Source organism: Perca flavescens, chromosome 19 (assembly GCF_004354835.1).
Source record: "Perca flavescens isolate YP-PL-M2 chromosome 19, PFLA_1.0, whole genome shotgun sequence".
NCBI classification, from domain to species: domain Eukaryota; kingdom Metazoa; phylum Chordata; class Actinopteri; order Perciformes; family Percidae; genus Perca; species Perca flavescens.
The window spans coordinates 10,567,295-10,589,339 of record NC_041349.1 but is presented as its reverse complement, the minus strand read 5'-3'; the positions used below and the strand labels follow the sequence as shown (position 1 = coordinate 10,589,339).

At 39.5% G+C, this 22,045-nt stretch overlaps 2 protein-coding genes across 2 annotated transcripts in view; one reads left to right on the top strand and one right to left on the bottom strand.

Annotated features, from left to right (window-relative positions):
• Positions 1-6,836, bottom strand: part of LOC114546013 (SH3 domain-containing protein 19) — a 39,218-nt gene extending 32,382 nt beyond the window's left edge. The window contains exon 1 of the mRNA XM_028564649.1: positions 6,362-6,836. Coding sequence (XP_028420450.1) covers positions 6,362-6,452 — 91 coding nt within the window. The 5' untranslated portion in view covers positions 6,453-6,836. The remainder of the gene's footprint in view (positions 1-6,361) is intronic.
• Positions 6,837-9,977: 3,141 nt separating this feature from the next.
• The window catches only part of LOC114546028 (protein FAM160A1), a 26,590-nt gene continuing 14,522 nt past the window's right edge, over positions 9,978-22,045 (top strand). Inside the window, exons 1-5 of the mRNA XM_028564672.1 lie at positions 9,978-10,129; positions 15,292-15,336; positions 17,039-17,279; positions 19,157-19,343; positions 19,826-20,057. Of these exons, the coding sequence (XP_028420473.1) occupies positions 17,175-17,279; positions 19,157-19,343; positions 19,826-20,057 (524 nt within the window). The 5' untranslated portion in view covers positions 9,978-10,129; positions 15,292-15,336; positions 17,039-17,174. The remainder of the gene's footprint in view (positions 10,130-15,291; positions 15,337-17,038; positions 17,280-19,156; positions 19,344-19,825; positions 20,058-22,045) is intronic.

Genomic DNA, 22,045 nt, shown 5'->3' with positions numbered 1-22,045 from the left:
GCAGCTGCCGTTGTCGGAATTAAACAACACAGACGGTACGTTCACTCGCAGCTGCCGTTGTCGGAATTAAACAACACAGACGGTGCGTTCACTTGCAGCTGCCATTGTCGGAATTAAACAACACAGATTCACTTAAAACAGGTAGCCTCGTGGTGCATTCACAGTAATTGTAAAATACCCTTTTCCCATCTGGGGTTTAACAGCAATTTACTGGTGAAATAAGTTATTGTTATAGTTATTACATTATTATTAAATCTTTAATTTTGACCATGGCCTTAGCAATAAACAAGTCACTGACTGTTGTTTACTATCCTTATTTTTTTTCTTCTTTTTTTTTTTTTTTTTTTACTTTATTGAAAAGTACCGGTTCAGGCACCGGCACCGTTTTAAAAGTATCGATTTAGCACCGGAATCGAAAAAAAAAAAAAACAATACCCAACCCTAAACATTACAATTATCTACTCTAATCATTAACGTGACTGGTGTGTCTCTCCAAATCTAAATGAGTGTCTGCCCGTGACACTGATAACACTCTTTGCATGAAGCCGTTTTTTTAGCTTTGACGTCATTTTATGGTCGCCGAGAACACCGCAGCGACCATAAATTAAGCTTTACTCAGGGTTTCTCCGCCATTATAAGGTTTAGGTGTGGCACCCGAGCCATTTTGGGCAGCACCTAAGCCGAATGAATGTAACTAAATGACTCTTCTCAGATCTAATGATTGGAGTTGGACCTCTTTTGCGATTTATTTATCTGCTCTAGCTTTTCCAACGTTTTAGACACAGTTATGGTGATAATAACGGCCCAAATTTACGTGAAAAAAAAAAAAAAAAAAAAAAAAAAAGACGCAAAAACTCACACAAAGAGACACAAAATGTGGGCGCCCGGATAGCTCAGTCGGTAGAGCGGGCGCCCATATATAGAGGTTTACTCCTCAACGCAGCGGGCCCAGGTTCAACTCCAAACTGCAGCCCTTTGCTGCATGTCATTCCTCCTCTCTCTCCTTTCATGTCTTCAGCTGTCCTGTCGAATAAAGGCCTAAAAATGCCCCAAAAAATAAATTTTCTTGAGGAAGGACGCCTAAACCCCCCCAGCAAATACACACACCTAAGTCTTCCACATAGCCAGGGGGAAACACTGTGCCGAAAATGAACCAAACCAAACCAAACCGTGACTTGAAAACAGTACGTACCGAACCGTGATGTTTGTGTACGGTAACACTAGTTTGAATGAAGCGCCTCACTGTATTGGCGTGATGCGCGGCCGTACCTAGCGCGTTACTTTCTTTACCGTTATGAATGGCCTGACAGCGACACCAGGCTGCTACGGTAAAACCATACAGACCTCTACAAACATCAGACGACTCCCTGTAACTAAACATTTCTCCGTTATCGGCTGAGATGGACGACAGCGCTGCGTAAAGTAGCTAGCTGTAAGCAGCTTAATCCCGACAAAACACCACAGTGACCTTCAGACTGCATGCACGTTTAAAAAAAAAAAAAATCGAAAAACAGAACATTTGAATACTATGTATACTGGGAGAACTGGCATAACTTGGTTAGTCATTTAACCGGGGTAAGAGAAGACCATTCCCTGGTTACTGCTGTGCATGTAAACTCACTGAGAGAGAGACAAAGAGGAAGGCTTGTACATTAAAGTAATGGCTGTAAGTCTTGGCACAGGCCTGCACCATTATTACAGTCAGCTGGGAGTCTGTGTATTCATGCCAGCATGTGTAAACTTTGACCCAAATGTCTACATGTTGCTACAAGAATTTATGGCTTTGGGTCCAAGCAGGCTACTCCCACACTCGCACACTGTCATTTGCCTACAATTTGAATCGCTTATAATTTTTTAGGAGAACATCCAGCACCGCGAGCCGTTTTGGGCAGCACCTAACCCGACTGAATGTAACTAAAATACTTTTCTCAGATCTAACGATCGTAGATTGGAGTTGGACTTCTTTTGCAAGTTTTGTCCTTAAGCTTTCAAAGTGTTATTCATTGATTATCTGTTTTCTAGTTTTTCCAACGTTTTAGACACAGAAATGGTGAAAATAACAGGCCAACATGATGTGAAAAAGAGACGCAAAAACTACCACAAAAAGGAACACAAACTTACTACAAAGAGACGCAAAATCCCACAAAGAGGCACAAAATGTACGGGGGAAATTGCATTTTTTATTGAAGAAATGTAACAGTCTCTTGAGGAAGGATGCCTAAACTCCCCCGGGCCAAATACACACACCCCAAGTCTTCCAGAAAGCCAGGGGGAAACACGGACATCTGCCTCTGTAAAGTGAGTCAAATATTCTCTGGATTAAATCGTCCATTAACTGTCAATAAAATGTCAGTAGAAAGTAAAACATGACCATCTTAATTCCTCAAACTCCAAGTTGTCATATTTGTGGACTATTGTCTGGATGAATGGATTAGGTGTTCTATAAAATGTCAGAAAACGGTGAAAAATGTGGATCAGTGAACTAGAAAACATTCGCTTTTAACAAGTTGGGAACAGTTGGCAATTAATTCATTAGTTGACAACTAAATTGATTATTCTTTGCAGCTCTATACATCATGGAGGTAAAAGAAAAAAAACAGCCAAATATTTACATTTGTAAATTACTTTTTTTTTTGTGGCATTTTTTGCTTAAAAATGTGCTTAAATGATTAGTATAATATCGAAATAGTCAGAATAATCAACTACTCCTTCAATTTCTGAGCGCTTCACAAAACTTCTATTCAAATTTCCGCACTTTTAAAACATAAATGCAATGACTTATTTAAACATTTCTTTCAGAAAAGACTCCTCGTGTTGCAAATAGCTTCGCGGCTTTTGTACCAGCTTCATTTTATGCGAGTTAAACCAGTCAGTTTCAGGTATTTGCAGTCCAGCCGTCACAGCACGACGTAGCTGTATCAGTCCTATGTGAGATTCTACAGGCATACTACAAATACCACAGACGTGGAAGAGCCTGAAGGAGTATTCAGGAGCTAAAAGTACCTTTAAAAACTCACCACAATATTCACAAAGACTCTGCAATGTAACAAAGGATATAAAAGATATACAGTACTACTTTCGTTTTCTGAGCTTTACTGTAAGAAATGTGTGCTGATATCTGGCCATGTTTAGCCACTTTTCGACCAGAGAGATTTTTGCAGTTCCTACAACATAACGTTCCTAGAACCCTTTTTTTCTCCTGTTCAACTGGAGCAATTTGGGGATTATTAAGTTCCTCTGGCCGCAGTTCCTGTAACTCTTTCAGCTCCTACTTCAGGGCACGGTATTTTCCCTTTTCCACATAGTGGTGGTTAGATGGCTGTGTTATAATAACAAAAAGGTCAGTTCCTGTGGCCACTTGGCCAGTGCGAATGGAAATGGGAAAAAACGGTTTTGGGGGAGAGTAGTTAATAGAACTGCTTAGAAGTGGACTGTTCCTATAACTACGTTCCTGTAACTACTTGGTCGGAAAGAGGCTTATGTGTCAATTCAGGGTTTGTATTTGTATCATCTATAGCAGTTTTTTCCCAAACTTTATTTTAATCTCAAGGACCCCAAAACTGACACAGACTAGTGCTACGTTTACACGTGGCCGGCTATGTTCATAAACGGGCATTTCAACCTCTCCGTTTTCTAAAATAACATTGTGCACAGCTGTCAGTTTTGGGAAAAGTGTTCGTTTACACGTACCCGTGTGTGTGTGTGTGTGTGTGTGTGTGTGCACACCAAACCTGTAGGTGGCAGCGTAACGAGAAGCTCAAGCCCACTTTAGCCAATCAGAATCCCGAAAATAGCAACAACAGCAACCAATCACTTCCTCTCTCTTCCTCACTTCCTCGGCTGCCTAAACCCAAGGGGGTAAGCTTCGCTTTAGAACTCGAACCTCCTATGGCGCCATTTTGTTGCTACCTGGCCATCACCTCCCGTTAGCATTCCACTGACTAGCATTCATTTTGGCGCCACTTGACAGCGAATAACTTTACATCTGAGGCGTTTAAAGACTCCAATTTAAAAAATTAAAAAGCACTTTAAACAATTTCTTAAAAGTTCCCAGTTATGTCATCATTTTGACTAATTTTATTGATGTAATGTAATCTGTCTGAATGCGTGCTAATGCGTTCCTTGTTTGATATTGTATATTGTAATATTTTTCTGTTTTGCATTATCTTGTATCTTGTTGTTTTCCGGCCTCTGGACTAGGGCTGGGCGATATATCGATATAAAAAATATATCGATATATTTTTAAATGAGATATGGAATTAGACCATACCACATATATCGATATAGTTCAAATGTGATCCTTGCTCCCATAGATATATACACAGATGTCGCCTTGAGGTTCTAAACATACGTCAAAACCGCCGCCATCTTGGAACAGGGGTCCGAAGCATTCAGATCAACGCTAAAGATGCCGGACTTTTGTACTGCTTAATTATGTTCGATAGAGGAAATGAAAAGAACAAACAGCAATGAATAACATTTAACAGGTGACAATGTGTTTTATGATTATGTATGCCGCCTTCGACCATCAACCTGAGCTCCGGCGGCAGCGGGAGGCGGAGAGCTCCGTGGCCGGCAGCAGCGTCTCTTCCCCCGGGAAAAACACAGCTTTGCCTCGCTGCTGCGCCGGTCCCCGCTGATCCAAATCGGACCAGCCAAAGACAATACATACAGAAATAAATAGTGGAGGAATGAGCCTGGACATTTCAGTCTGTTTTAAACTTCACCTTGAAGCAGAAACTCTTAGTTCAGAAGGGTGAAGTTTCCGTTTGGACTCAGATCTGTGAACCGATCATAATAAATATTCTTTGTATTAACACATTAATTAGTTTCTTTGTTTTGTAGTCGATAGTTCATCTTTTAGTTTACTTAAGTGGAAGCAGTATCAAGTGGAAGAATGGGACTATAAACCTAGGCTTACAGGCATGAGGCATTACATTTTGAACAAAGTAGATTATATTAATATCAAAAGCTTAATTGACCTTTGGAACGAATCACAAATATGAAGCTTTGATTTCAAAAAAGGTAGGCTACTCCTGTTATACAGTATTTAGGTTTACATTTTATTATTTGAACAGCTGAGCATTTAATCATGAACCAGGTGAAGAAACCGGTTTATTATTTATTTGATTTTGCAACCGTTTCTATGAAACTACTTGTGACATGTCATATTTGATTTTGGCTTTGACTGAACATTTGCTCTCACTTTGCGGAAAAAAATATCGGGATATATATCGTATATCGATATTCAGCCAAAATATATCGGGATATGACTTTTGGTCCATATCGCCCAGCCCTACTCGGGACTACAGGTGGAAATTAGCATTTATGCTATAACCTGGCTCATTTACAGTCTGTACAGAAATGTTAGATTGTTCATTAATGTGCACTGTCCCGAATAAATAAATAAACTTCTATTTGTCCATTGTTTAGTTCTAAAGAAACACGACAATGTATAAAAGGCTCCATCACCTTGTACCTCACGTTATGGCTCCGTAGCAGACGATTGTGTCACATAGTAGAGGAATTACCGTATAGTACAGGATAAGCTTGCAGGCAGTTTGGACTTACATGAGCTGTTTAGGATTAATTACTAATGTTAACTAGCATTTTAGTTAGCAATAATTAGCCTGTGCCCATGTTATCTCCTTACATATACCTACACTCTCCTTCTCTGTAAGATTGGGAATGATTGAGATTTCTCTTGGCACAGCTACCAGAAGACTTACAACTTTCAGACATGTTGCTCACGTCACATCTACATTGTCTCTCTCAGTTGGAGGCTGCTCAGTAAAGCTGGCCATCACCGGAAAAGTGCTTCTAATATCCTTCACTGGTCTCCGTTCAGAGCAACGGGGTCTATTGGTCCATTATATACTGTCTATGCCTAAACCTCCGTTTGTCTCAGTTTACATGTAAACAAAGTTTTCCAAAAGCTCCACTCTGGCTGGAGTTTTTAGAAAGACTCGTTTCCAGAGGAGTATTCTCTGTTTTTCTAAATAACCACGTACGTGTGAACAGGGTATAGACCACAGACCACCATTTGATAGGAACAGAGTGTAGCAACCTGCGCCAAAAATAGTAATTATTATGTCATTGTGTTACTTATGGAGGGAGAGGGGGGACCCCCTGAATCCCCCTCAAGGACCCCTACGGGTCCGCGGCCTCCACTTTGAGAACCACTGACCGATTAGTGACAGTTCATGGTTTGTATTTCCAGTGTTAAGCTTGTGACAACTTAGTGGTCCTACAGGTGTCAACACATTGAATCGATATCCGGTGAAAACGGTTAAAAACAGACAAAATAAGTAGACATTTTCGCCTTGTTTTAACGTTAAAGTTACGTTTGGTTTGACATTACCTCCGGAGCTGTTCGGCTGCCGTCGAGCCACTTGTTCCCGGGTTTCCCTCATCATGTTTTCCTCCTCTTCCTCGGACCGTGCTTCGGCCATTTCTCCTTTTTCTTTCCTTTTTATCCGCACTTTCCTCCCGTCTGTCTGTTTGTTTAACTGGAGAAAATGGAGCCGGGTGAAAACAGAGACAGCGGCACCAGCATTATTATTCCTCCTCCTCCTGTTTGGTCGTCGCTAACATCCACCACAACAAGCCGGGACAAGTTCACCTAAACACGGACAACTTTAGACGGTTAAACTCTTCGGCTCAGTGTTCAAACGCTTCCGAGCCGTTACAACCGTTTCAAACTCGCTGTAATGTTAAAACAATACGTGTCGTCGTTGGGTTTCGGCCTGAAGAGTTGCTGCTCTTCCCAAGCTTCCCTGTTTGCCCCCCAACCGCCGGCTCGCGAGCTCAAGATACGGAGCCGCACACGCTCCGACTGCGTGACGTCACCAAAAAAAAGAAAAAAAAAAGTCATGGAGGACAAAACAATTAACAGTCTATTGGTCTATGTACACCACATATAGCCATATTATAATTATAAGGCCCATTCCCGCAACTTTGAGGGGGAAAATATGCTCTAAATCACAATAATTAGTTATTTTATCAAAATGATGAGTTAGTATCTCAAAGTAATGAGTTTTTTTATCTCAAAATATAAGTTAGTATCTCAAAATAATTATTTTCTCAAAACAATGAGTTATTTTCTCAAAATGATGAGTTAGTATCTCAAGTAATTACTTTTTATCTCAAAATATAAGTTTGTATCTCAAAATGATGAGTTAGTATCTCAAAATGATGACTTTTTTTCTCAAAATATAAGTTTGTATCTCAAAATGATGAGTAAGTATTTCAAAATGATGACTTTTTAATTCAAAATATAAGTTTTTTCTCAAAATGATGAGTAAGTATTTCAAAATGATGACTTTTTAAATCAAAATATAAGTTTTTTCTCAAAATCATGAGTTATTTTCTCAAAATGATGAGTTAGTATCTCAAAGTAATTACTTTTTATCTCAAAATATCTCCGACTGCGTGACGTCACCAAAAAAAAAAAAAAAAAAAAAAGTCATGGAGGACAAAACAATTAACAGTCTATTGGTCTATGTGGTGTAGCCATATTATAATTATAAGGCCCATTCCCGCAACTTTGAGGGGGAAAATATGCTCTAAATCACAATAATTAGTTATTTTATCAAAATGATGAGTTAGTATCTCAAAGTAATGAGTTTTTTTATTTCAAAATAATTGGGTTTGTATCTCAAAATAATTAGTTTCTCAAAAATAATGAGTTAGTATCTCAAAGTAATGAGTTTTTTTATTTCAAAATAATTGGGTTTGTATCTCAAAATAATTAGTTTCTCAAAAATAATGAGTTAGTTTCTCAAAATAATGAGTTATTTTCTCAAAATGATGACTTTTTATCTCAAAATATAAGTTTGTATCTCAAAATGATGAGTTAGTATCTCAAAATGATGACTTTTTTTCTCAAAATCATGAGTTATTTTCTCAAAATGATGAGTTAGTATCTCAAAGTAATTACTTTTTATCTCAAAATATAAGATAAGTTAGTTTCTCAACATAATTGTGTTTGTATGTCAAAATAATTACTTTCTCAAAAATAATGAGTTAGTTTCTCAAAATAATGAGTTATTTTCTCAAAATGATGAGTTAGTATCTCAAAATAATGACTTTTATCTCAAAATATAAGTTTATATCTCAAAATGATGAGTTAGTATCTCAAAATAATGAGTAAGTTTCTCAAAATATAATTATTTTCTCAAAATAAATAAGTTAGTATTAGTATAGTGCTGGGTTTCATATGTGTAGGCCTACAGTTTCAACATCATCAATGCAAAGTAGCTCTGCATTTTATTGCAATCCATCCAATAGGTTGTTGAGATATTTCAGTCTGGACCAAAGTGTCGGACTGACCGGCATTGCCTTAGAGCCACGCGACTAGCATGGCTCAAAATGCAAAATATAGGTACACAGTTTAAAATGCTTTATATGGCTACACAATAGAATATGCAAATGATCAGCTACAACAGGAAGTTCATTGTATAGTGCATGTGTTGCAATTGTCTATACTGAACCTTGCAGCGAGCAGAACTTCCTTTATGGACAAGCAGCAGAGTTGAAATGACAAATAGAAATAAACCGCTCAACATTAGATGACAAACAGAACAGAGAGAAAGAGAGAGAGAGGCAGACTCAGACTGACAGTGTTGATGCAAGTTGGAACCAGTAGGAATGTACAAAGGTGTTAACAGGTCCAGACATGCAGCAGTTGTCGACTTTGAGGCCGATTGAGGGAAAGTATGTTGAAGTTCAGAGCTAAATTCCTCTCGAGTCTGTCTATTCACCTGTGAACCAACTAAGTTTTATTAACAGAAACTTAACTGTATAGAGACAAAACTGAGAAAACAAGTTTGTTTGATTTTGGGGGAAGGATAAATTTTTTAAGATTGAATTACTATGAGCTGTGTTTGAACTGATGTATTGTAGGTTGTGTTCTAATCATGCTGAGCAAACGCATGATCAGAAACTAGAAGAATTTAGGTTTCAAATGAAGCATCGTGCATGCATTTAGACCTTGCAGTTCTTCTGTTACAAGCTTTTTCCATTTTGGGTAATTTCTAGATTGTGGTATGCTACTTTAAACCACTTGCAGAACAAAAGCACCTTGTCCACCTCTATAAGTGAAAAAAGCATTAATTAATGAAAAAATAAATAAATAAAATGTAATTAAATAATTAAAGCACTTGTAGTTGCAACATGTTGCCACCAGAGGGCAGCAGCGTCGCCTTCATCAGACAGCGGCAGGTGTCTGAACAGGAAATGGATGAAAAATAGATTTTCTGTCCTCATCAAATCTATAAAAACTAAACAGATTGGGCCAAAAATGTGCATTAATACAGTCAAAATACACTTTTATTGTCCTGAAGATATGCAACAAAGAGCTGAGAGTTCACATTCTCTCGCAATATCATCTAGCCATGAAAAAAAAAATTACTTTGATTTATTTTCACATTTAAAAAGGTGCAAACCTAAGTGGTTTGCAGATACATCTACAATAAAAATCAAACAAAAATGCTTAGAGCAACAACTGTAACAGACAAAATTGAAATGTTATTTCATTAATTGTTTCATCTTATATTATTTGGCTTTTTATTGTTTTTCATGCTTTATCATTTAGTCTTTGTTTCTATGTTTTATAGGATTTGGCTGCTGTAACACTGTACCTCTCCTTTGGGAGTAATACAGTACTCCATTTATGAATGTAGCCTATATTTGTAGATGTTGTGATGGTGAAGGTTAGAGTAAGTCGGTGCAAAGTGAAAAAACAAACCCTGTGTGTATGTGTGCTTAGAAAAATACCCATACAGACTATGAATATGTACAACCAGAGTGTAAATAGACTGTGTAAAGTGGGTTAATGACCTGTTTACAGCATCAGAATGCAACGTAAACGTTCTATCTCTGTATGGGGGCGTGGCTTCCTGTCTCAGTGGGCGGGGCCAGATGGTTACCTAGCAGCAGCCGCAGAGTGACAGCTGAGCGGCTTAAAGCCTCAGGGACAGAGCTGCGGTCAGAAACGACCCAGGCTGCCGCTTTTCGGGATTTATTCACGTTTTCTGGACTATAACTGACTTTAACCACACTTTACTTTTGTTTTTTTGGAACAAGAAGTTTTCAAAGACTTACATTCCTTCATCTCGGACCAGCCCAGGTAAGAAAGTGCAGTTTAACATGTGGAAAATATTGTGTGTTATATAAAGTCATATTATTTATGCTGGAATATCATAGTGTGGAGTTTTTTTAAGATTAGATTCGCATAATATCAACAGCTGACAGTCAGTTAAAAGAAGAAAATCTGAATAAAAATTAGCAAATGACACTAGAAAAGCCTAAATATTTCACAGTAGGCCTAAGTAGCCTACCTATGAATAATAAAGGGATGAAAAGAAAGAAATACACAATACAAGTGAGTGTAGATCCAAAAGATGTATTTGAAAAGAAAGAAAAAAACAGAGTAGAACAAGTAGGCTAGAACTAAAAACAGAGCATCTCTTTTATAAACAAATATCTGTTTGCTGTTGTATCCTCCTTTACTATTGACTTTTCAGGTGTGTTTCGCTGAATAATGCTGGCTGTGTGTGTGTGTGTGTGTGTGTGTGTGTGTGTGTGTGTGTGTGTCTGTCTGTGTGTGTGCGTGTGTGTGGGTTTGTGTGCGTGTGATGTGCCTGCTTGTGTGTGATGTATGTGTGTGTTTCTGATGTAAGAAGTATTAGTAAGGGGTGACATGCCTGCGCTCACACTTAACAGTTTACTGACCCTCATTGCCTGCACACACTCTTGATAATAACCAAATATCTATTTATTTATTTATTTTTTGGTTTTTAAAGATAATTTTTTTTGGGCTTTTCCGCCTTTAATGTTTGACAGGACAGCTAGGTGTGAGACAGAGAGAGAGAGAGAGGGGGAAGACATGCAGGAAATTGTCACAGGTCAGATTCGAACCAGGGACCCCTGCGTCGAGGCATAAACCTCTCAGTATATATGCTCCACCCACTGAACCAACCCGGCCACATCATTTGGAAACTCATAGTTTTGAGACTACTCAAATGTGAATATTTGCTACTTTAAGTGTTGGACGCTTTTACAACAGGCTCTTTTTTTACTATTTGCTGATATTTCATAGACCAAACCAAGAATTGATCAGCAGATTAATCGATACAAAAGTTCACAAACACACTATTAATTCACCACTTCTGAGGACTTTCTGGTTAGACTTTGACCTTTTCTAGAAACTGCAACAACTGAGTTTTCTACGAGAACCAAACAACTGCGTTCGCTCACAACAGAGCCCAGAGCGAAGACCTTGAATCCAGCAGCTGCTGTCGATGTTGGAGATTAACACGTGTGTGTGTGTGTGTGTGTGTGTGTGTGTGTGTGTGTGTGTGTGTGTGTGTGTGAACATCTTTACATGTGTACTCTGGAGATACAACCGATACAGTACAGACACACAGACTGTCCTGTGACTGAAAGGTTGCAGGTTTGATCATCCACATCAGGCCTTCTCCAGGGGCGGAGCCAGATGTTGTAAACATTCAAGGCTCAGCCCAAATCTAGGGGGGGACTCTATTTACAGCAGCTATCTGCACTAGTGGTGTAGTCTACTACGTGATACAAAGGTATACGCAGTATACCCACTATGAAAGCTCCAGGATTTCCATATACACTCTTAGAAATTCCCAATGACACACAAAAACATACTATCCATTATATTTGATATATTTTCAATTGTCATCTGTGTTTTTCATCTTCACATACACTAAATAAAGGTATGTCCACTGTAAATTGTAGGGCTGCTCCCTCTTAGTCGATTAGTCGACTAATCTGTCGTTTTGGTCTTAGTCAACTAAGATTTCTTTAGTCGATTAGTCATGTTTTATGCTTTTTTTCATGCTGAATGACTTATTTCCAAGAACCGTATGAGCACATCTCTGGTAAACACAAGAATAAAAGTGGCGCTGTTGCATGGCTCTTTATGGAGAAACTCAGATTTACAGATCTGTCGATTAAATCAACTAATTGATTAGTCGATACAATTGAACGAGTGTTAGTCGACTAAGAATTTCTTCAATCGAGCACAGCCCTAGTAAATTGGTGCATAAAAAGGTGTATCTGAGTCCAGGAAATTGTCGTTGATGCTATATATATATATATAGGCTACATTAGCTACAGTATACCCACTACAATACATTAGACTACACCACTGATCTGCACTATTTTTTTTTTCAAGCCATTTGATAATAAAATGCCTGAAAATCTGTACATTATTTGGGAAAAACATCATAGTTGCCGAGGAAAACAATCATACAGTACAGAGCCGACATCCTGTTATATATCTAAGCATCGTCATCGTTCGGAAACCAGAACACAACTAATGTCATTTGCACTCCTGCCACCTAAAAAATTGGCAAACATTGTCTGATGTTACTATTTATAGTTACATAAAAGGTAGAGGAAGAATTTGGCGTAAACAGCGTTACTAATCTTGAAACAAAGGCATTCCGGTAACAGAACTTTTGCTGCATTGATTTGCTGGTCCGGTGAGAGAGACTGGGGGGGAAATGACACAAAGTTGAAGTTATTTTTAAAAGCTAACAGATTCAGGGCCTAGGAGAAAACATCCCCCACTCCCCCTGGACTTCTGTCACGCTGAAGTGCTTTTTGAGCAAACAGGTGTTTCATTATCTTAATTAATATAAAACTCAATCAGCTAAATGCCCGAAAACGTGAAGTGAATAAAAAAAAAAAAAAAAAAAAAACAGGTCAGAAAATCTGAATACCTCAGCATGTGTGTGTTTAATCCCTGGTTTGTGTGTGTGTGTGTGTGTGTGTGTGTGTGTGTGATGGCATGTGACTGTCTGGGTTGTAAGGACACACACACACACACACACACACACACACACACACACACACACACACACACACACACACACACACACACGGTGGTGGTTTGGGATTAAACATTGCTGTCTCATCTCAGATTACGTCTCTCTCTCTTTTATCTCTCTCTCCCTATTCCCCTCCACCCTTAAAGCCTAACAGGCATCATTTTAGTATCTTTTATTTTTCATTTTTTCATCAGGGAGGTCATACAGAGTTCAAGATCCAAAAGACCGTAGAGTACATAACAATTCTTCATATGTAGACGATGACACAATATCACTCAGACAGTCGATCAAGTCATGACTCCAAAAGAGCTTTCCTTCCATCTATTGTTCTCCCTTTCATTTCACCTTTATCAACTATAAACATCTGAACAAAAGATGTCACGCACTCAATTATTCATGAAAATCTACTACACAACACAGTCTCGATGTATATATCTTTTATGGATTTTTGTATAAGGATTATCTTTTATACTTATTTGAGTTTTATATATGTTTTAACTGTGGTTGGCACCGCCAGCTAAAGAGAGACCGCCTGTTTTTTAACCATTGTTCTGTCTTTCCTTGGATGATGCAACTTTTTATATTTTTCTGGTTCAACATTTAAAATGAAAAACTTTTTTTTCCAACTGTTTGCGCGTCGTTTTCAACACTTTTGTCGCTTTCCAACACTTTTGTCGCTTTCCGCCGATGTTTTTGTCACTTTTTTTCCAACATTTTTGTCACTTTTTCACACTTTTCAATTTCCAAATGCTATGACATTAAATAAAATACCAATAGTGAACTAATCATTTAATCTACTTGTGAAAAGCGTTGTATAGCACCAGCCACATGTTTCTTTTTTTTTGACAATTTGGTTGAAAGAAACCCAAATTTCTGATGTAGAAACTTTTTGAAAATTGGTCAAATTTGACCCGAGGACAACAGGAGGGTTCATTCAAGTTCAAGTTCCAATTTATTTATCCTTAGAAAAGGAAATTTGATTTGCAGCAGAATATCTAAAAACACACACATACACATACATGTGTAAGCAACATTATAAACACAACACAAGACACACATCAACACCTTCAATAGAGACGCCTTCCCCAAAACCAGTGACAATATCCAATTGGACAGTACACAGGTCAATATATCATAATGAACAGTAATGGAAATAAATTAATAAATAAGAACATTTCTATATAAAAAATTCAAAGATGTCACTCAAGTGAATTTTAAACTAACGCTGCTTTTCCACTGCATGGTATGGCCTTTTATCATTGCTTTTTCCCATTAGCAAAAGTTCTGTATACAGTAGTACCTGCTACCTGAAATTGAGTACCTGGAATTTACCTGGTAGCATTGTGGTAGCGGTGCCAAGCGAGCTGAGCCGATACTAGAAGGTAGAGTTGAAACATTGCAGACCACTGATTTTTTTTATTTTTTTATAGCTAAAATACCTTTGCAGTCCTGGCCCCGAGGTTCTGAAACGATCTGCCCGAGGACATCAGGTCAGCTGAGTCAGCGATTCCGCTTTAAATTTTGAAACATACTTTTATCGGAGAGCCTTTCCTGATTTTATGTGAGCTTGAACCTTCTTTGAACTTTCATTTCTTTTAAATAGAAAGGCATAGGTTTTTCTTATACTTACCTACAATGTACATGTTTTGATACACTAAATCTTTAAAAACCTGATGTTCTGACTGGTCTGTTTTATTTTGCTGTTTTTTTGAAGTCCTTTGTAGCGTGGATTTTGAAAAGTACTCTATAAATAAAGATATTATTATTACAAGTCTACTATTCAAAACTGACTGCAATTTTTTTATTCACTTGTCCCACATTGAAACAAAGTCAGCCTGCAAAACAATGCCGTACAATTGAAGAAGTGCAGCCGTTCCTCTTTTTTACGGTTGCCAATGTTGCTTTGGCGTTCAGCTGGAAATCCCGCCTACACTGGACGGATATTATATGCAGTGGAAAACTATAAATAGAGAAAAGGAATTGCTACCAAAAAAGTGAGCCGTGTTTATTCGTATCATACACGGGTAACATGACTTAAATACCTAAACATCAACCCAAAAATGTCCTCACTCCCAAGGTCTAAAATCTCAAAGTGGTCCTCACCAAGATAGATGTACAATCACACACACACACACACCATGATGATTCAAACAGGAAATTGGACCAAAATCCAACTGTTTGTCACACACTAACACACACACACACACACACACACACACACACACACAGATTAGAGGCCCAGATGGTGAAGGATGGGTTTGTAAAGAGTGTGTGTATGTACACGTGTGTGTGTGTACGTGTGTGTGTGTGTGTGTGTGTATATGTGTGTGTGTGTGTGTGTGTGTGTCTGTGTGTATGTGTGTGTGGGCGCAGTGTGTGTATGTGTGTGTCAGACAACCTTTCACTCATCTCTGTGTCTCTTTCTCAGGACAACAACGGTCGTCTATGTCTTCCCTTCAGCAGCAGCAGAGAGGTAGATACACTATTAACTATGTTTATCTATGGGGGGGGTTCTTGGAGAGATCCTTGGGAATTCCTGGAATGTCCCGGAAACGCCTAGGGTGGGACTCGGACGCGTTCCCATTTTTCCTGTTTGCATGTTTGCCTCTGACTACCCTCACTTCCTGTTTCGGCCTTGGCGCTAGTTAGTCTGTCTGTTAGGACAGAAAGAGAAAAACAGAAATACTGTATGTGAAGGCAGAAGGAGAGAATCTGTTGTTTCAGCATTTATAGAAATAGTCAGTGTGACGATCAGGTAATTGCTTGGTTATGTATTGACGTATACTGAGACTTTCTGTTCACTGACCTCTTGCTGGAGATTAATGCTGTGTTTGTAAATCCAGAGGTCTTAGTGGTCCCCTAATACTGTATCTGAAGTCTCTTTTACATAGACCTTAGTGGTCCCCTAATACTGTATCTGAAGTCTCTTTTACATAGACCTTAGTGGTCCCCTAATACTGTATCTGAAGTCTCTTTTATATAGACCTTAGTGGTCCCCTAATACTGTATCTGAAGTCTCTTTTATATAGACCTTAGTGGTCCCCTAATACTGTATCTGAAGTCTCTTTTTATATAGAACTTAGTGGTCCCCTAATACTGTATCTGAAGTCTCTTTTATATAGACCTTAGTGGTCCCCTAATACTGTATCTGAAGTCTCTTTTATATAGACCTTAGTGGTCCCCTAATACTGTATCTGAAGTCTCTTTTATATAGACCTTAGTGGTCCCCTAATACTGTATCTGAAGTCTCTTTTAGGCCTTTTGGCCTTGACCAACTGCCACTTTGCCTGTTTGAAAGCCATGATGTCTTTCTCTCATGGGGGGGCCAAATTCTCTGGGCGTGCAAAGCAGAGAAAGGGGAGGTGACCTTGCTCCTTATGACCTCATAAGTAGAAGATTCCTAATTGGTCCATCTGAACTTTCATTTTCTCAAAGGCAGAGCAGGATACCCAGGGCTCGGTTTACACCTATCACCATTTCTAGCCACTTGGGGACCATAGGCTTTTCAGGTGTTGCGCTAATCACTCCGCCCCAAGTAGCAGTGCTTCACCTTCGTGAGAATATAGTTCCCAGTATGTATACGGTTAGAAGACGGCTGTGTCTCATGTGACCTTGTTAGTTGTACACGCTGTGACTATACAAATCACAACATGTAAATAGGAAAATGTTGGTGTTATTTTGTCACTTATTGGGAGCAGTAGGCTAGATGGAGCCAGTTACCTCCAGGATCTGTGCTAAGCTACGCTAGCGGTCTGGGCGTCAGACAGAGTTACGACACGCACGGAGATGAGAAGGGTATGTATGGACTTATCTAACTCTGGGGGACACGGTGAATAAGACAAAGTCCCAATAAGTCGGCGTGTTCCTTTAAGTTTTCTATGCTGAAGTAGCCTATTTAAGACTCAGCGTAATCACTCAGTTCACATCGACAGTACACGCTAATAACTTTAGTCTTGTGGAGAGAGAACATTCTGTAAGGGCTTTGAAACTCAACTCCCCATTCAAAAGACCCTTTTCTTTATCTATTTCTGCTCAAGGAGCTTTGTTTCTGCAAGCCATCCAGAACATTATTGCTGCATCGCTTCCTGATTTCCATTCACTACTGTACATATTTTCTCTTTTATAGGAATAATTAAAAAAAACCTGTCAACTCTCTCCACCTCCACCTCCTGCAGGCCAGCAGCTGCCCACCGAGCCCAGGGAAAGAGCCTGATCCTGGGCTGAGAGAGAGCCAGCTGATGCCCCCTGGTCCAGGCCACCGTCCCACACACTCAGCTGGAACATGCTATAACCAGCTGACTGCCAATCAAAATGATGGCCTCGGTGGTTGCTGGGGGCCACCGGAAGAAGTCTCTCACGCTGAGAGGGGTGGACCCGGAGACCTGCATGATTGTGTTCAAGAACCACTGGGCACAGGTAATCAACTCATCCAATAATCAATCAACCAATTTATCAATCAACCAGTCAGTCAATCAATCAATCAATCAATCAATCACATCTCAGGCAGAAAAACTCACTTTCCTGTTGGTTTATCTCTTCTGTCCCTCAGTCTTAGTCTGTCCTAATTTCCTCGTAAAGTTTGGCAGACACAGAGTGTGTGTGTGTGTGTGTGTGTGTGTGTGTGTGTGTGTGTGTGTGTGTGTGTGTGTGTGTGTTTGTGTGTGTGTGCATTTCTGACCCAGACTTTGGCCCTTAAACACAGGATCCATTTAGAACAAATCTCTCCGACACCGCCAAGAAAACCCACACGACACGCACTCTATGTCTGTGTGTCTGTGTGTACAAGTGCATTGTGTGTGTGTGTGTGTGTGTGGTCCTTTTGTGAAGCAGCTTAGGTCAAAGGTTAACACAAGTCCAGACAGTGAATTACATTCTCCTCTCTCTCTCTCTCTCTCAATCTCTATCTCTCGTTGTCTACTGTGTCTTACATTTCCTATATAATTAATATTTTTTTTAAATGCCACATGAAGATAATAAGTAATGAACTAAAGATTTTGTTAATTTCAGTTGATTTCAAACTATTTAAAATTTCAAACAGATCGCAGAAAAACATGATGTTTCCCAGAACGTTTTGACATGTTGTTTACTAGTGCCAGACAAGCCAAACTTTGGTAAAAAGGTGCAAGATTAGGAGTGCTAAAGTCCCCGCAGGCAGGATAATAATAATGAGAAGTTGAGGTGAATGGATGAATGGTCAATTAAACAGAGGACTTTAACCCAGGAGACCCGTGTGAAAGCAAAAGTCAACAATGACTTTTTTTTAACTCACATTACGCACATTATCTATGTCATTTAAGTTACGTAGGTCAAGGTGGCTACACTACAGATGCATTCTGGGATAGGAGAAAACAAAAAGCTCTGGGTTGTTTGTATTTCTTTAACCCTTGTGTTGTCTTCCTGTCGACCATGCAACTTTGTGTTTTTCTGGATCGAAAATTTCAACACTTTTCTCAACATTTTTGTTGATTCTTTTCCACTTTTTTTGTCACCTTTGGTAATATTTTTGATGTTTAAGATTTCTTTGGTCACTTTTTTCAGTGTAAAAAATAAATAAATGTTATTTTTCCTGCGTTTTTGTAGCTTTTTCCAAAAAAAATTTCACTTTTTTCAACGTTCTTTTGTCATAGTTCTGATATAGAACGTTTTTGTAAATTGGTCAAATTTGACCCGAGGACAACAGGAGGGTTCATTTAACACTAACGCTGCTTTTCCACTGCATGGTACGGTCTTTTTTTTTGGTTTCCCATTAGCAAAAGTTCTGTATACAGTAGTACCTGCTACTTTCTTTGGTAACATTTTGGTAGCATTTTGGTGGTTAAATCAATCAGAATCGTCTTGGGCGCCGCTAAGCTCCTGACGCAGCGACGGTAGCTCTGCAGAATAGTCTCGGGAAGGAACTTGTTTTGGTGGAACATTTACAATATTAAATAAAGTCGACTGTTGACACAATACAGTAACGGGAGCTGTTTAAATTAGCTGATACATGGTTAAACCTCATTGACCCTTACCAGTGTATCTCCGTGTGTACTTTGTCTACAACAATCCCACCAATCGGTCCCAAAAACCTCCCAGTTAGAGAGGAAATGCCCTAAACATATTCTTTGTAAATCTTTATAATCTTTACCCGAAAGAACCAAGCAGGCCGGCCTTGTTGCATCATCCAAATTTTCTTCAAAACTTGACATTTTTAGCGAATGGCTTGCTAGCTTTTGGGACCAAAGCCTGATGTCAGGCTTTATCCTGGAAATGTACTTCCGGTGATCCAGACTGCTCCGACCTCCCTCTGTCTGCAGGTAGTAAAGATCCTGGAAAAACACGAGCCGGGTCGTAGCGGCACCAGCGCGTTGAGTTTCCTCTCCGGTCACGCTAGCGGCTCCGGAGCGTTACGCCTCGGCCCCATCCCGGCCGACGAGGCCAGCGCCGTCCAGAACTACGTGGAACACATGCTCTTCCTGCTGATGGAGGAAGAGATGGGGCAAGGTAAGAGAACAAAGAAGAAAATGTGGCGTCATGCCGCCGCGTTGCTTTGTGGTCAGTAGCTGTTTTTTTCACTCACTATTCCTATCTAGTGTTTATTAAATAGTGAACTATAGAGGGAACGAAGAAACCCGATTTCGGACACTAACTGGAAGTGAAAGCGTATCGTTGCGTCAGTAGATCACTCCGTTGCTCTGATTGGTTGTAGGTCTATCCAATTGAGTGCAGAGGCCTTTTATTTCCTGGTTCGGTTGAAACACGCTCACATAATCACAGCCCAATGGAGCAGCATCAGACTCATATACCGACTAGAATCTGAGTATGACCACGTCAGGCTAGGCATTTTATAGTGGACACTAGTGAATAAAATGAACTGCGAAGAATGCGAACACCACTGGAGAGTGGCGAATACACTACATAGTGCACTGTGTGCGTGATAGGGAACGGTTTCGAAACGCAGCTGAACTCACGCATGTTGCACGCAGGGGGAGCGATGGGTCCCATCCTGGAGTTTGTGGTCGTGGAGGGTGTGATGGAGAGGCTGTTTCTGTGGAGTCTGAGGAGACAGTTCACTGAGGACATGAAGCTGGAGCAGCTCAGGATGTACCAGATGCTTCTCTCTCAGGCCAGACAGCCTCTGCTGCACCACAAACCTGTTCTACGGCCGCTGATGATGCTGCTGGCCTCCTGCGCCGGAGCCGGAGGTGGAACTGGTGAGTTGGAGGCGAAAGGACATTTGGGGGAAATATGCTTATTTACTTCCTCGCCGAATGTTAGTTGAGAAGATCAATAAGGCTACGTTCAGACTGCAGCCAAAAGTGGCTCAAATCGGATTTATTTTTGGGGTCAAGTGACCAGGTCAGACTTCTTCAGAAGTAGTGTGAACACTCAAATCTAGCCCAGATCAGATTTTTTTCAAATCAGATTTAGACCACTTCCATATGTGGTCCTGAATCAGACCCAGGTCTGATTTTTTTTCAACTCAGATTTAGATTACTTCCATTCATTCAAACCTTTATTTAACCAGGAAAAAACTCCCTGAGATTACAAATCTCTTTTACAACAGGGTCCTGGCAAGTGGCAGCAGCTAGGTTTCAATAAATACAAAGACAATAACGAAATAAAAACATAGACACACTTTCTCTCATCATATTCGAACACAAATCTGGGTCCTAAATCAATTTAAAAACAATGACAGACAGACTGCCTTTCTGCAAGGTCTTTTAGAAAGCCTTTAAAAGAATAAAGTGAGACCAACTCCTTCAACTGTAGCTCATTCTGAAGCTGATTCCATGCAGATGGTGCTGCAAAATTAAAAGCCTTTTTGCCAAAGTCAGTGCGGGCTTTAGGGACTGACAATAAAAACAGATCCTGGAGGATGTAAGCATTCAGATAAGGAGGAAGTAATCCTAGTACTGCTAATTGAGAGGGAGAACCACTCGACCCGAGAGTAAAGCAAACAGTGATGAGTATGAGATTTTAAGTTTGTGATGAATCTTAAGGCTCAATGAAACGTGTCCAAAGCGTGAAGACACTGGGAGGTCGAATACATATATAAAATGTCACCATAGTCCAAAAGAGACAAGAATGTGGCATTTACAAGTTGTTTTTTTGCTTTAAAGGATAAACAAGACTTGATTCTAAAGAAAAAATCCTCACTTCAACTTCAGTTTTTTAACCAAACCTTGGACATGCAGTGTAAAAGACAGTGATTGATCAATGATGATGCCCAAATATTTATAATGAGATACTTCTTCAATTACTGTACCTGAAAGTGTACAAATGGTTGGGACATTGTTTTTTGATGATTTTCCCTTAGTGAAAGTCATGACTTTAGTTTTGTTAGAGTTTAGAACCAATTTTAAAGTAGCCAGATTATGTTGCAAGATTTTAAAAGCGGATTGTAAATTTGTGATTGCCTGACATATATATCCATATGTGGTCCTGAATCAGACCCAGGTCTGATCTGTTTCAATGCGGCCGCAGTGTGAACATCCGAGGCGGATTTGATGCGACTTTTACGTCAATCTACATCGACATTTGTCACAATTATGCGCCTGGCGGAAGTTAGCCCACAGACAGTAACTTGACTAGGCCTACTAAATGGAGCCAGTCAAAGGAGGGAGAGGGAGGTGTTAGATCTAATCAGTGTATGGGGAGATACTTCAATTCAGTCAAAACTAGAAGGACCATACCATAACCTCTCAGCACCTGCTCATTAATGTTACGGCTGCCATTACACAAACATGTTGAAATAAAAGCGAAAATGCTGACTTATTCCGTAACCTCCCTAACTTTAGTGCAACAGTTTGCAGCGTCTGATGTCATTTGTTATTGTACTACAACTTGATATAGGCCACATTTTAAAAGGTCATGTGGACAGCCAAAACAAAAAATCGTATCTGAGCAAAAAAATCCAAATTAAGCATTAAACATTAAGTGGTGTGAACGTAGCCTAACTCTCTCATATCTGTCATTCTGTTGGAGCAAGAAGCTGGGTAGCTTAGCTTAGCTTAGCAACAAGACTGTAAACCAAAGCTAACTTGTTATGCTAGATGATGTTTTTTTTCCATTCGGCACAAAGTTTAAAACTTTTACCGGGTGTTATGTGTGCGGGACTATTTCTTTGCTCGGGGCACTGGCTTCCTGACTTAGGGTGAGATTACCAAATAACCAGCTCAGAACAGAAACATGTAAAACTATTA